Raw genomic sequence first — 12,613 nt, 5'->3', positions numbered from 1 at the left:
TGGCAACTATGCCACCATTTCAGCTGACTTTTTCTCAGAAATACTGTCACATAACATCCATATATTTCAGTGCTAGGTTGATGCTTAGCTAAGCTAACTATGAAACACTTTAAATGACAGGACTCAGGATCAACTGTGTACTGTAAGGTAGCTTCTAGCTTCATGTCGAACAGTAAGTCAACATTTTCCAGAGAGCTTTCTTTGAAATCACCAGGTAACGCTAAAAAACATTACATTTAGATTGTATGACAAAGTGTTTATTCAATATATCTGGCTAGCTATAGCTACTTGCTAACGGTTTAGCTTACCCCCGCGATTCAAAGTAACTTCAACGTAGCTGTAATTTATGCTTTGCTTACATGTTCGCATATCTTGGAAGTTTACTGACATTTACATACCATTTACCTGGCTCAAGTGGTGGCTCTGGGATTGTTGTGTGAGCCACCACTTGAGAATTGTCGTCTTTTTTAGGAAAATATGTTCTTATGTCCATCTTCAAAAACTCTGAGTCCGACTGACAGTTTAAACATTGTCACAGCTCACAGGATAGGTACTGTACCTGTCAGCCAATAAGACAGATGTTTATTTCCATTCAACTCTCTGGTAGGTCTAGTGTCTTGTCTCTGTTGCATTCACTGAACACGGGAAATTACAATTCTACCGTCCTCTCTAGTGTCATGACGAGGTTCAGGTAAAGCATGGTGGATGTTATATGATTGACTCAATTATATAATACATGACTTTGAGAGTAGGCAATCTAGGCATATTAACAAAATGAATTAAACATACTTATCACAGCGACGGTGTACGGGGATTTTTGTTGTTGTTGCTAGGGGGCCCATTAGTGGCTGCGGGGCCCATGTTGTTTAATGGGTCGGGCCGGCTCTGGATACAACTAAGTGTGATACAATCCCTTTAAACAATTAAGTGTACCTGCCCTGTGACGCTACAACATTTACGTGATAGAGGAAGGAAGGATGACGTGCAACAGGAAGGATCGCAAATCTGACCTTAATAACATTACTCTTACCTTAATGACATTTGCCAGTGAGCTGATTAGCTAGTAGCTAGCGTCTGCTTTCAAGTCCGTCGATATGGCCCCTATGACAAAGATAGACATTCGTTTTTTCGCTTAGAACCAGAATAGATAGCAGTTTATGGTAGCCTATCTGGTGAAATAAACACTGCATGGGCCTGATACCAACTGATAACAATGTAATGTTCAGTGTGAAAACTGTAGAACAGTGTGCACCTAGTGACATCTGGTGGTCAGAGCAACAAACTGCATCATTGTCCTGTACTGAAAAACACGAAGTAGAAGAAACCCTCTGTCCGAAAGGGCCAGTGAGTTTTGCTGTATATTACAAAACTCACTGGAACAAACGAGTAAAATAGAAATAACCTTTGGAAAACGCAAATGTTTTGTCACAACATTCATTAATTTGTTTAAAACTCAATACAAAAATTAAGGATCACAATACATTTTTAGTTTGTAAGCTTCTTCTTTTTGCAACTGTGGCAAACAAAAAAAAAAGGCATCTATATTTTCAGTTCTTTATTATCACAAAATAGTCAAAATGATATACAGTTGCAACACTCTTGGAAAAATGTATATCATTTGCAAAGACTTTCCCAAAGTCATATATCTGGCCAATAAGATAAAATATAGCAAAGCGTAAAATAACCTTAAAATCTTAAATATCTGACCGGGATAAAAATAAATCTACATTTCAATCATTCGTCCTGTGCGCGTTTATTTACCCAACATATGCCAGACGTTTTGGCAAGATTTCTTCTGAAATGAAAATGATAACAGGGCAAATAAGTATTCACATTATTTGATTTTGCGCCCTCGTACTTTGAGTCTTGATTTGCACAAAAAAAACAAGTGGTTAACATCTGGTACTGAAATCATGTAGCGGTCAACCTAAATATTCAGGACAGAGGAAAACAAGACAGGCACAAACATACTTTGATTAATCAAAAACACATTCAAATAGCAGTCCAAATGCAATGTTGTGGAGTCATCAAAACGGGTATTCAGCAGAATTTAATCTGACTCCCTTATAGGTATCTTTCAAATGTTTCTCACGTGAAAAAGAGCCTTAGCAAAAAATGTTTTGCAGCACACAAACAAAGAAACATTTCTACTACTAAAGTTTCTGGAGTGAATTTTTATATTGATTGCTACTTTAATATAGACCTCTGAACAGTAACATGACTACTGACATCAAACAATTAAAAAGGCTGATAACTTAAATATTCGTGCTTTTACCAACTGTTTAATGGTCTTGTTCATGCTGAATGTTAAACAACATGGAAAAGGAAACCTGTTATTGATCCGTTCAAAAATGCCCACAAGTCACACAAAACATTTTCCTCTTAATCTTTGAGCTGATTTTTCTGATGTATAGTTTCAGTTTTCTTTGTTCAAAGACCACTCAACTTCCTGTTCCCACTGGGCCTACGTTTCTGTGCTGCAGTAGCATTATACTGCAAAAAAAAAAAGACATGTTACCACTAATATTTTTTGTCTTCAAGTCTTTGTGAAGTAACTGCGCTCTCGAAAAATAAATTTTGAAACAGGAATGATTATATAATTCTTGGATTGTTAGTAGAAACTGGTTGAATCATACTGAAGCTATCAGAAGCATATCAGCCTTCTATTTTTTTAGGAAATTAAATATTAAGGTCTGAATGCAAACAATATTCATAAACCAATTGCAAATGTTTCCTCATATTTTTGTTGCGCAACCAGAACCCAGAGGTTCAGATACATTGAGCTCTACCGTACCTTGCTAAAGTGTCCCCAAATGCTGGTTTCCCTAAAGGCATCGTGACTGTCGTTTATTGCACGCTCCCCTCCGAGACATGACGCACTGAGCTCAGAGGGTGGAGGAGACACATGGAGAAAGAGCAAGGGATGGGGACATGTGGAGAAAGAGCAAGGGATGGGGACATGTGGAGAAAGAGCAAGGGATGGGGACATGTGGAGAAAGGAAAGGCAGCAAAGAAGCTGGTTTGTGCATTCGTCTCTTTGTCTTTAAGAGGAACTGAATATGAGATTGAGCAGAATGTGCTTCTCCAGACAAAAACCATGTTTGAAAAAAGTATTCCTCTTCAATCTCCTCCTTTTTATGAAACACTGACAAAGACACATTGCCACAGTAAAAGAGATGGCAGCATTACTCTGAAGGAGAAAGTTCAATAAGGGACAGTCCTTTTTAACGCCACAGTGGGACAGTTTGTCTGTGATTCCCATAATGTTCAAGCTGCCAAATCATCCTTCCAAAGGTCAAATAAAAAAATGGTTCGCTCCACTGTGGCCCCGTCCGCAGCTTCACTTCACCAGTGAGCGGTCGACTGTTGGATCACATTTACAAAGTTGAAATGAAAAGTCAAGGCCACACTGGGACGTTATATCTCAACGTTATTTTCCACATGAGTTCAGTTTGAATAAACAGGCAGTAAACTGATCCAAGCCAACTGGGGAAAGCATCAGAGTTCAGAGTCAGGAGCAGAGGGCTTAATGGCCGCTGTGCGATGTGCAGTGTGTGGACAACCTGTTAGCTTCACTTCCTTTAGCTCCCGTTTCATTGAGGATTCCTCAAGGTCGGTGAGAGGGACAGTGGTGATGGCTTAGGAGACTATAGCTTCATGTTGCTGAAGTCCTTGGACACGCTCTGCAGGTACGCATCATGAATCGCACTGAGGAAGTCTGGGTCGCTCTACAAGGGAAAAAGGAGACGAGGGAGGAATTCAATTTAAGATTGACGGTGATAAACTGTTTGTATGTCTAAACTGTTTAAAAGGCTTTTAAAATAAAACATTAACAGCACAATCCCTTTTCAGAATCAGAATCCCTGTAACTCAGGATTATATCTCGTGATGTCGTCAATTGATTTCTTTGGAACCCTTTTTTCAGCAAAAAGTTGCTATTACATTTCTTAAAATACAATTTAAAATTCTACTGCAACTCAACAATATCACATCAGATTTACAGATCGCTCTAAAACTCAAATCGCCAATTTCAGACCAAAACGTTCCTGAAATAATTTGCATTTATTTTTATTTGTAAAACATTTTAAACTATTTAAAAAAAAACTTACTTCGTAATCAGGCTTAATAAATACCAAGAAATGTGCACTTTCATTTTTATTGTACTCTTTAGGAATATTTATGTAGCTGCCGCATGGTTTGTTTGTGTTTGACCAATCAGTAACTGTCTGTCCTGAAAGTTCCCAAACTATCAGAGATCTCATGCTCTGGGGCACAGAATGTTTTGCAACTATAGTCTTTCATTTGAAATAATAATGGTATGGTAATAGTAAACAGCTTAAGAGTTTTTTCCACTTCAATATGACGACAGTACCACTTTTTTACGTGTCGTATTCCCCTTTATGTATTATGTACCTTGATGAGGTGTATCAGAGTGTCCTGTAGCTGTGTTTTGCTGCAGGCTGCCTGTGGAGGCTCTAAAGCTCCTGAGGACGGGTAGGAGGGCTCGGAGGGGGCAGGGGGGGCTGCTGACGTCTGACTGAAGGACTGCTGGAAGGCGCTGGGGGAGAGAAGCAAAGAAAAGGCTGGCCCCGGAACAGCAAAACCAGGACTCATGGGGACAGCCTGAGAATGGAAACATAAAAGGACATAAGAACAGTATGCTTGATTATCAATTGTTGGAGTATATAATAACAGACAAGACACTGAGGTTAGCAAACGGATTCACAAAAACAGCTGTTAAGAATCTCGTTGAACTCACCGACATGGGTTTGATCAGGTTTGGAGGCGGAGAGAAGACATCCATCTCCTTGCTGTGCTGGAGGGACGGTCTCACCGCGGGCTCCTGGAAGCTGTGGGGGGTGAACAGCCTGTTTGGCAGGAAGTTGGGTGCCAGGATGGGTTTGTGGAGGTCATGATTCACAGAGGGCATTGCCACTTTGAGGGTGGCGAGCATGTCTTGTCCCAAATACGCCGTAGGAGGTGCTGATGGTGCAGCGTGAGGCTCTGGGCCGGCTGGAACCACCATGAGGGGGGACACTGAGCACCGCGGTTGGGGGTCCGACCTGGGGACCGCCGACTGGAAAACAGAGCCGGGCTGCAGTGCGTACGGAGCTGGGAGCAGGCCGGGGACCTGGTGCCGCTGACCTGACGCAGGGTCCTGGGATGAGTGATGGGGAGGAAAGAGCGGGGTCTGGAGGGCTGGAGTGGGGTAAGGCTGGTTCTGGAGGTAGGCAGTGGAGGGGTCACTGGAAGCAGTGCTGGAGTTCTGTGTGGGCATTATGGGTAGAGAGGGGCCCTTAGGGAGGGACGAGCCAAAGAGCTCCTCAACTGTGATCTGCTTCACCATCGTATGAGAGCTCTGGGGGGGAAAGAGAACACATCTGAGAGCGGTGGGGAGAAATAAACATACAGAGAAATGCTGAAACTCAGCAGGGGGGAACCTGCCACTTCCTTCTCTTTTTAAAACATCAAAATGAGTACTTTGACATAAAGCAATTTATTGATTAATTTAAATATAAATCATATGGGGAGGGAAAAAAGAGGCACTCAAATGGCTTAGGGGTAAGTTATATGTTTTCTAATAACAGCAGAGAAATTTAGATTTCTTCAGCTTAGGAGATTTCCGAGCTAGGAGATATATCCAAATAAGAGCCAGATATGTCTTAAATTATATATCCGTGATATTGAAATGTTCCAGTTTAGTGCAGTTTGAATGTAACAAGAGGAAGTGCTAAGCGTCTTTGTTGAATCCCTATGTATATATATATGTATATATATGAAAAAAAAGCTTTCTTTCTGCTCTGAAAAAAAGGGATATTTTCCAAACTCAATTGTTTTTTTAAAGTCCGGCACCCGAGAGGACAACATGCACCCTCTCTTTTTGTTATCCTCCAGATTCTCCGTATGTCGGGGCTCACAGGAAGACACACATTAATACACACCAGAGCTTTGCTTACATGTTGGTGTATTGTCTGTACCTTCTCAGCCTTCGGTGTGCTCTGCTCTGTGGCGGTGAAAGCTGTTTTCAGGTTGAGCTCTGCAGACGCATCGGTTTCACCCACCTGAGCCTGCATCACACACACATTTAGTTAGAATATTTTGTTTTCTTCAAGAAGAACAAGATAATAAATAGAATTAAATGGACACAGTCACACATTCAGACGTCATCCCGGGATTTTATTTGAAATAAAGAACCTGATAACATGTTTGTGTGTGTGTGTGTGTGTGTGTGTGTGTGTGTGTGTGTGTGTGTGTGTGTGTGTGTGTGTGTGTGTGTGTGTGTGTGAGATGATCTACTGGCATATCAAGGTCTCTTGAGAGATGGTAACTTAGCAACCTGAGTGTTTGCCTCCCTGTGGCATCTCCTGCTGCCGAGGGCAACCTGGATGGAGAGTTGTAAACAGGTGTGGTCTCTCCAAGTTCGTGTGTACTTGTTACACCTCAGACAGCAAGTTCACCAGGACTCAGAGAGGAAAATGACACAAGTAACCCATAATTATCAACATCTCTCTGAAGAATCCCTCCTCTCTTTGCTGGACTCGTGTCAAACTTCTGTCTTTATCACGCTCAACCTCTATCGCTACTTCTTCACACTACCCATTCATAGGGAGGAGTAGAACCATCTTGAAGTATTTTTTCTCGAGGGATCTATACAACAACAAACAGACCTTTACAGGAGCCTGTCACAGACAGATACCACATGCTGACCTACTGAAAAAAGGATCCTCAGTGAGTATGTTGCATTACTAATTAGCACTAATGGACTGAAAGAAACAAATAACTACACAAGAAGTCAAAACCAGAAGAGGACCCCATCAGTGGGAATATACTCAGAAGCGGCCAAGGAATATAGTCAAGCAACCAGCTGTATCGACCAGCAACTCAACCACTTCTAAGGAATTAAAATGCTGACAGCACTTGGACTCGAGTGAACCTCCCGGAGAAGCTGCTCTGGTCTGATTACTAACAGGACATCGCATCATGTCTTCCATTCCAGGCAGGCTGATGGGCAAACCGAGTCCAAAAGGGGAGCAGTCCACTTTGACGTTGACCCTGGCCATGTTATTTTTTCTCATAAGCAAACAAATGGGGAAAGAGTCTAACTCCTTATTTGTGGCGTTGATGAAGCTCCTGGTCAGACTGCTAATAGATTACCTCGGTGGCAGCGCTGTCAGCTACTTTCTCAAGATCTGAGGAATTTCATCCCTTTTATTTTCGCCTCATCCCTCAACAATTCTCAGAAGAATCTGTTTGCAGCAAAAAAAGACAACTTATAATTGAATGTAGTTCAAGAAGTAGTCAGTTTGATGATAAATCTTTTTGGTTTTTGCCTTAGTGCAGAATGATATTGACTTTAACCAAACGGCACTAAAAGTGTTGCCACCTGGTCGGCCTGAGTGAGGCCATGAGTGGAAAAATCTCTTTAGAAGAAGGTTTCTTGATAAACGTGACTCCAAGACGCCATTATGATTTCAAGCAAAAGGGAAAGGAGATGTTCCAGAAAACTTTGAGGAGTTGTTTCTTCAGCATCTTCAGAGGTAACATTATGTTGTTCCATACTTGTGCATGTATGATACTGAACCCCAGCTACACAGCTGTCTGCCGGTCAAGTGTGCAAAGAGTGGACATTTCATTGACAGAATCTTCTGTCATACGGCAGTTGTTCATAGTAGTGGAGCAAAAACAGATTCTGCACCTCAGAAGCAATTTTCCCAAAGGAATCCACAAGATTTTCACAATATTTTTAGGAAAATAAAAACGCACACCAGGGGTTGTAGTTTTGCCCTCTAAACAAAAAGAGTGCTGCTCACGGGAAGAAGTCGTCAAAGTAGCACACTGGCTTTTCATCGATCTTAATCTCCAATGGCTTTTCTGCCCTTGGGCCTTCTTCAATTTAAACATTTCACATGTTGCAGATTTGAAAATGCATCAGGCATTAGAATGGGGCTGAGGTTGACCTACATCTCTGCAAATTGGATTTGAATAATAATAATAATCTGGCATTACATCTCATTTCAGTCGGCCCTGACACCGAAATATATCTGTACTGTATACAGCAAACTGTTTACAGTATGATAATTTCCCTTCTACAAAATACTCACAGTTGCCATTCCTATAGAGCAGAAAGGGATCCTGCAGCTGGAACTCCAAGTCTTTGTTGATCGGCTCCACCAGGTTCTCTGTGCTCAGTCGGTTCATGATGGTGAAGCCATGGTGAGGCGTGGCAGACCTTAGAGACGCACAGGGATAGCAAACACTTTGAGATGATCTTCTCAGGCAGTACAACACACAGCACACAACAACCACCTCCATATTAACAGTGTGTTCACTCTACTTAGTAAAAGCTTCACAATCTGTTTTTCACTTAAAGACTTGAACAAACACTAGCAAACTATTTTGAAGTACTAAAAAAAAAATATTGAAAAGAACAGTAAACACATAGAAATGATTACACAACTATTACAAATGATGTACATTTTCTTCTAACTATTGAAACAAAAGCATGAATAGGGATAAAGAACAGTGACATACAGGTATTTTGGTATTTATTTATCAATCATTTAGTTTAATCTATAATAAAAGTAATGTGTTATTTTATATTAACATATTTTAAAACAACGTTACCATAAGTTACTAGAGCCAAGGATGATGCCTTAAGGATGTTTATTTTAATTGAACTAATTTAATAAGTAGGAACGAACGTCATGACATAGTATACATTTATGATTAAGTGAAATACAAAGATTAAACATTTCAAAACTATGGACATTTAAAATATAAGGGGCGGAGACAAAAATTGAGCAGCAGGTTGTAATGAGAAGAAAAAATGAAAAGGAAACGAGATGTTGTATATAATGAACATCTTTAAATGTTTGTTTACAGGCTGCGGCCTACACACGTGCGTACAATACGTCAACTGGCAGTGCAACGTAACTCTGAACAAGTAAACAACCTTCAAATAGAGCCTTAAATTATTAACATTACCAAACACTTCATATTCTCACCTTGCATAAACAAACAGGGTGCCTTCGATTTCGGTCTTCTCCTGAAATTATAAAAAGGGAAGTTAGGTGTGGAAAACAACAATCGCTAATCAAAAACTTGCTGAATAATAACAGAAACTGACTGTGGCTTCACTTGCCAACTTATGTTAGCTTATGTAACACCAACTTAGTAACGAAAACTCAATGTTAACAGACACAGAATACTAAAACACTATCCAGATATTTTGTGAACACATGTCAATAAGTCGAATCTGGACAAATACTAGCGTATTTCTTAGTGTTTCCCAATGTTTTTTTCTCAAGGAGCTAGCATTAGCATGCTAAATAATACTTAGCACACTTGTGAAGGTCTTCTACCAAACGTACCCATTCGTTGGCTTTGGAGTTGAAGTTGTAGAGAGCCACCTGTCCGGTAACATCCAGCAGTTTGTTTATGTACGGGTCCTGTCTCTGTAGAGCTGCTAAACTCATCATTTGTCCAGCGTTTACGGTCTCCATCTTTGATGTGATTGTTGCTCCCACACGGACGGGTTTCTGAAGACACACTCACAACTTCCGCTGCCCCCGGAAATCACTGCTCTCAAAAAGTTTCTGAGAGCCTTATTACTAAAGAAAAACATATTTATATTAAAAGTAGGCCTACATTGATTCTATTATTTTAGATTCCAGCAATAATGAACAATGTTTTTGCTAAATAATTCGCTGATTGCTTATGTTTGCGTCTGTCTGTGTGCGTGATTGTGTGTTCGTCGTCCGCGCGTTTGTGTGCGCGCGTTTGTGTTTAATTTAATTTGATGAGTCTAAATCAAATTAGATTAAACAAATAGCAACTAGCGCCGTAAATTCGTTTCTTCGCAAGACACATCTGCTGCACATAAAATAAGCCTAAAGTTGTGACACACATTTGACAATTACAATGATAAAGTGAAGCAAATTAATATAGGCTAGGCCCTATATTTTTAAGAATCAAAGGCCATGCACCTGTAGAAACAGTATTAACAGTGTATTCATGTTGTATAAACACCACATGGCTGCGCTGCAATGCTGAATATGTGAAGAGTGTGCACTAGAAATTAAATTGTAAAAACTAACTCACGGATTTGCTCATTGTAATTATTGGAAGGAAAACTTCTAAACTATTACACAAACTTAAAATAAAAAAACATCCAATTCTCGGCTCTGTCATCTGGTCCAGCTGCAGCCGCCTGCCTCACCTGCCCCTGTTGTGGGGACATTGGAGCAGGGATTATAATGGGAGGATTACTTGCTACCGTGAAACTGTTATCCCCACGCAGGCACAGGTAATCCACTCAGTGGTAACCTTCTAGCACAGCTCCTACAATTCATTTACTATCCAATTGCCGCGGAGTGAGGGCAGAAAACGACGCCATGAAGCCCATGAGAAGAGCCAGGTGACATGCCGTTCATTATAAGGGGAAGACCCCGGAGTGGTAAGTGAAAGGACCGGGTATAATGGACAGGATACGAGCATGGTGTTTATCTAGCTAGCCAGAAATTACCCTGACTGGGGAAAGTCAGAGTAATTTATATTAGGCTTCAATAACACTGATCTGAATGCTTTATTTTGCATTATCATTAGTGGGTTGCGGTGTGACTGCACAGCATTGGACTCTTAACAGAAATACAGATTATAAATATTAATCACATGTTCTTAAATCCTGCTTTTAGACGTTGTTTTTATACATGATTCGTATCAATTTTGGGTATACAACATGTTTTTAGACTTGGCCTAGTGACCTTAAATGCTGCAAAAAGTTATAGAAACGTGCACATAGACTTAATAAGTTAAATAATGATGTTCTTGTTCTGGTTGTTTGTTGTCATCTCGCCCGTTTTTATAGCCTAAAGATGGAATTCGTCTCCATTGGCATTGACATAAAATCCAATATAGCCTATTTGTTATTATTTTAATTATTTCAAACATTGCCTCTGAAATAATGTGGTAATCCTGCCAGACGTCAACATTGAGTTAAGATGTATTATGCGCGCCTTGTCATGGGCTGCAACAGGTGTAAACCCAGTTGGATGTGCTGCAGTGGATTGCTCTAACGTCTAACTTGTCCATCCCCCAGACTCAGTGAGTTATTGACAGACACAGTGGATGTGCTGCTGTCAGCGCGTCCCCTCCGATCCGCCGTGAATCTGCAGGCGGGCACCCGGATGTGGCGAAAATGTTTGGCGCTCCTCTCAGGATTTGCGCTCGGAAAACATTTTATAATTCAGAATAACGGTTCGTTTCAGGCTCGCGCGTCGACATCTTTGGATGTTATTCTTCCAACGATGAGTTGGATTTAAAACGCATTTTTTCAATGTGGATTCGAGGATGCAAGAAGCAGATGAACAGTCTGAAGGTAAAAAAAAAACCGTGCGTGGAGCGCAGGAGGAGAGTTGGAGCGCAACGAGAGAGTGGGCGCACTGCTTTATTCTCTGGATGTCTGTTTATTTTCAGATTATAATGAACCGAGTCGTGTCTGCGTCCAGGATTTTTACCCAACTTATTTTAGTGCACATATTGATTATTGACATTGTACGCGCTTGTTCTAGTCTGCGTGATTGTATGACATCAGTCATCAAATCCATGGGAAAACGAGTCGCTGCTAGTTCTCAGAAAAAATGGTTGACTGTGTTTGGTCTAATATTTTGGCCAAGTGGTCACTTTGGAACCATGTGACAGCATGTGGCGGGTGCTCTGGATTTGTGCACTTCACTATCAACTGAGTGACACTAAATCCACTTTTCAAGCCTAAATCCAGGTTTTAATCATCACGGTTTACGTGTTCCACACACTGTGTTTTTTTGTTTTAAATCAAGCCAACACAGGGGAAAGTCGAGAACAACAGCAGATTCAACAGTTGTTATCAGTAAAGTGTGGCAGATGTGAAGCCGAGCTGCCGATATTATTTTTGTTACATCCCAGAAATGTCAGAGAGGCTGTGATTATCATTAAATGAATGGCTTCGGATGCTGTGTTTGCACCTGTGGTGATGGTATGATGCGGAGTGGGGGAGTTAGGGTTAGGGAAATCCTCCTCATTCATGTTAGATGGGAATTGTGAATGAATGAATGAATCACTTGCATTCAGGTAGCAGGTCAATTATTAAAGATGTAATAGCTTTATATAATCAATAGTCTTTCAGTTGCTTCATATTTCTCTCTCTCAGTCGGTCTTCAGATCCCTGGTGCCTTTACAGTTCTGATGAATGGTCAGTGTGTTGGACTTGTTCCTGTAGCGTAGGAGCTGTTTTGGTTGGATGACACAACATTTTGTTTAGCTGGGATCATGCTGCTGTGGAACAGTGAACCAAAGGGACTGTGTCAAGGGCAATGTTTGTTTCACTCGTGGTCTGAATTGATTTTAATGACTCTCCCTGTCTCTCTCATTCAGGCTGTCCTGCTCTCTCCAACAAAAATATCGTCTGTCAACTTATTTCTAAATCTCATTTTCAGCATGATAAGTTTTGCAAAGCAAATAACCAATCAGTATAAAGGACACAATGAGTATTCAGTCACCTAAATAAAGCACTTCATATTTTCCACTTTGCATCAAGTGAATTCTGGCAATTATTTCCTTACACAAATGTAAAACT

The 12,613-nt window shown here is 40.7% G+C and overlaps 1 protein-coding gene across 1 annotated transcript; it reads right to left on the bottom strand.

Moving 5' to 3' along the window:
• Window positions 1–1,544: 1,544 nt before the first annotated feature.
• Window positions 1,545–9,555, bottom strand: dcp1a (decapping mRNA 1A). Its single transcript, XM_010765879.1, has 7 exons — window positions 9,372–9,555; window positions 9,006–9,046; window positions 8,092–8,230; window positions 5,958–6,068; window positions 4,760–5,359; window positions 4,414–4,623; window positions 1,545–3,728 (listed from the first exon to the last, which is right to left on the bottom strand). The coding sequence occupies exons 1-7, from the start codon at window positions 9,501–9,503 to the stop codon at window positions 3,648–3,650; spliced, it is 1,314 nt and encodes a 437-aa protein (XP_010764181.1). The 5' UTR covers window positions 9,504–9,555; the 3' UTR covers window positions 1,545–3,647.
• Between the last annotated feature and the right edge of the window lie 3,058 nt (window positions 9,556–12,613).

Source organism: Notothenia coriiceps, unplaced genomic scaffold (assembly GCF_000735185.1).
Source record: "Notothenia coriiceps isolate Sejong01 unplaced genomic scaffold, NC01 NC01_scaffold00002820, whole genome shotgun sequence".
In the NCBI taxonomy this organism is placed as follows: domain Eukaryota; kingdom Metazoa; phylum Chordata; class Actinopteri; order Perciformes; family Nototheniidae; genus Notothenia; species Notothenia coriiceps.
The sequence above is the reverse complement of the archived record's forward strand: the minus strand, read 5'-3'. Positions and strand labels throughout refer to the sequence as shown.

Bases quoted from the DNA above. Each gene is read 5' to 3' on its own strand.
- dcp1a (XM_010765879.1), bottom strand. From the start codon at position 9,503: ATGGAGACCGTAAACGCTGGACAAATGATGAGTTTAGCAGCTCTACAG. The intron at 8,231-9,005 runs GTGAGAATATGA...TGCGTCTCTAAG, and splicing joins ACCCTGTTTGTTTATGCAAG to GTCTGCCACGCCTCACCATG. The intron at 5,360-5,957 runs GTAAGCAAAGCT...TTTCCCCCCCAG, and splicing joins TACAGACAATACACCAACAT to AGCTCTCATACGATGGTGAA.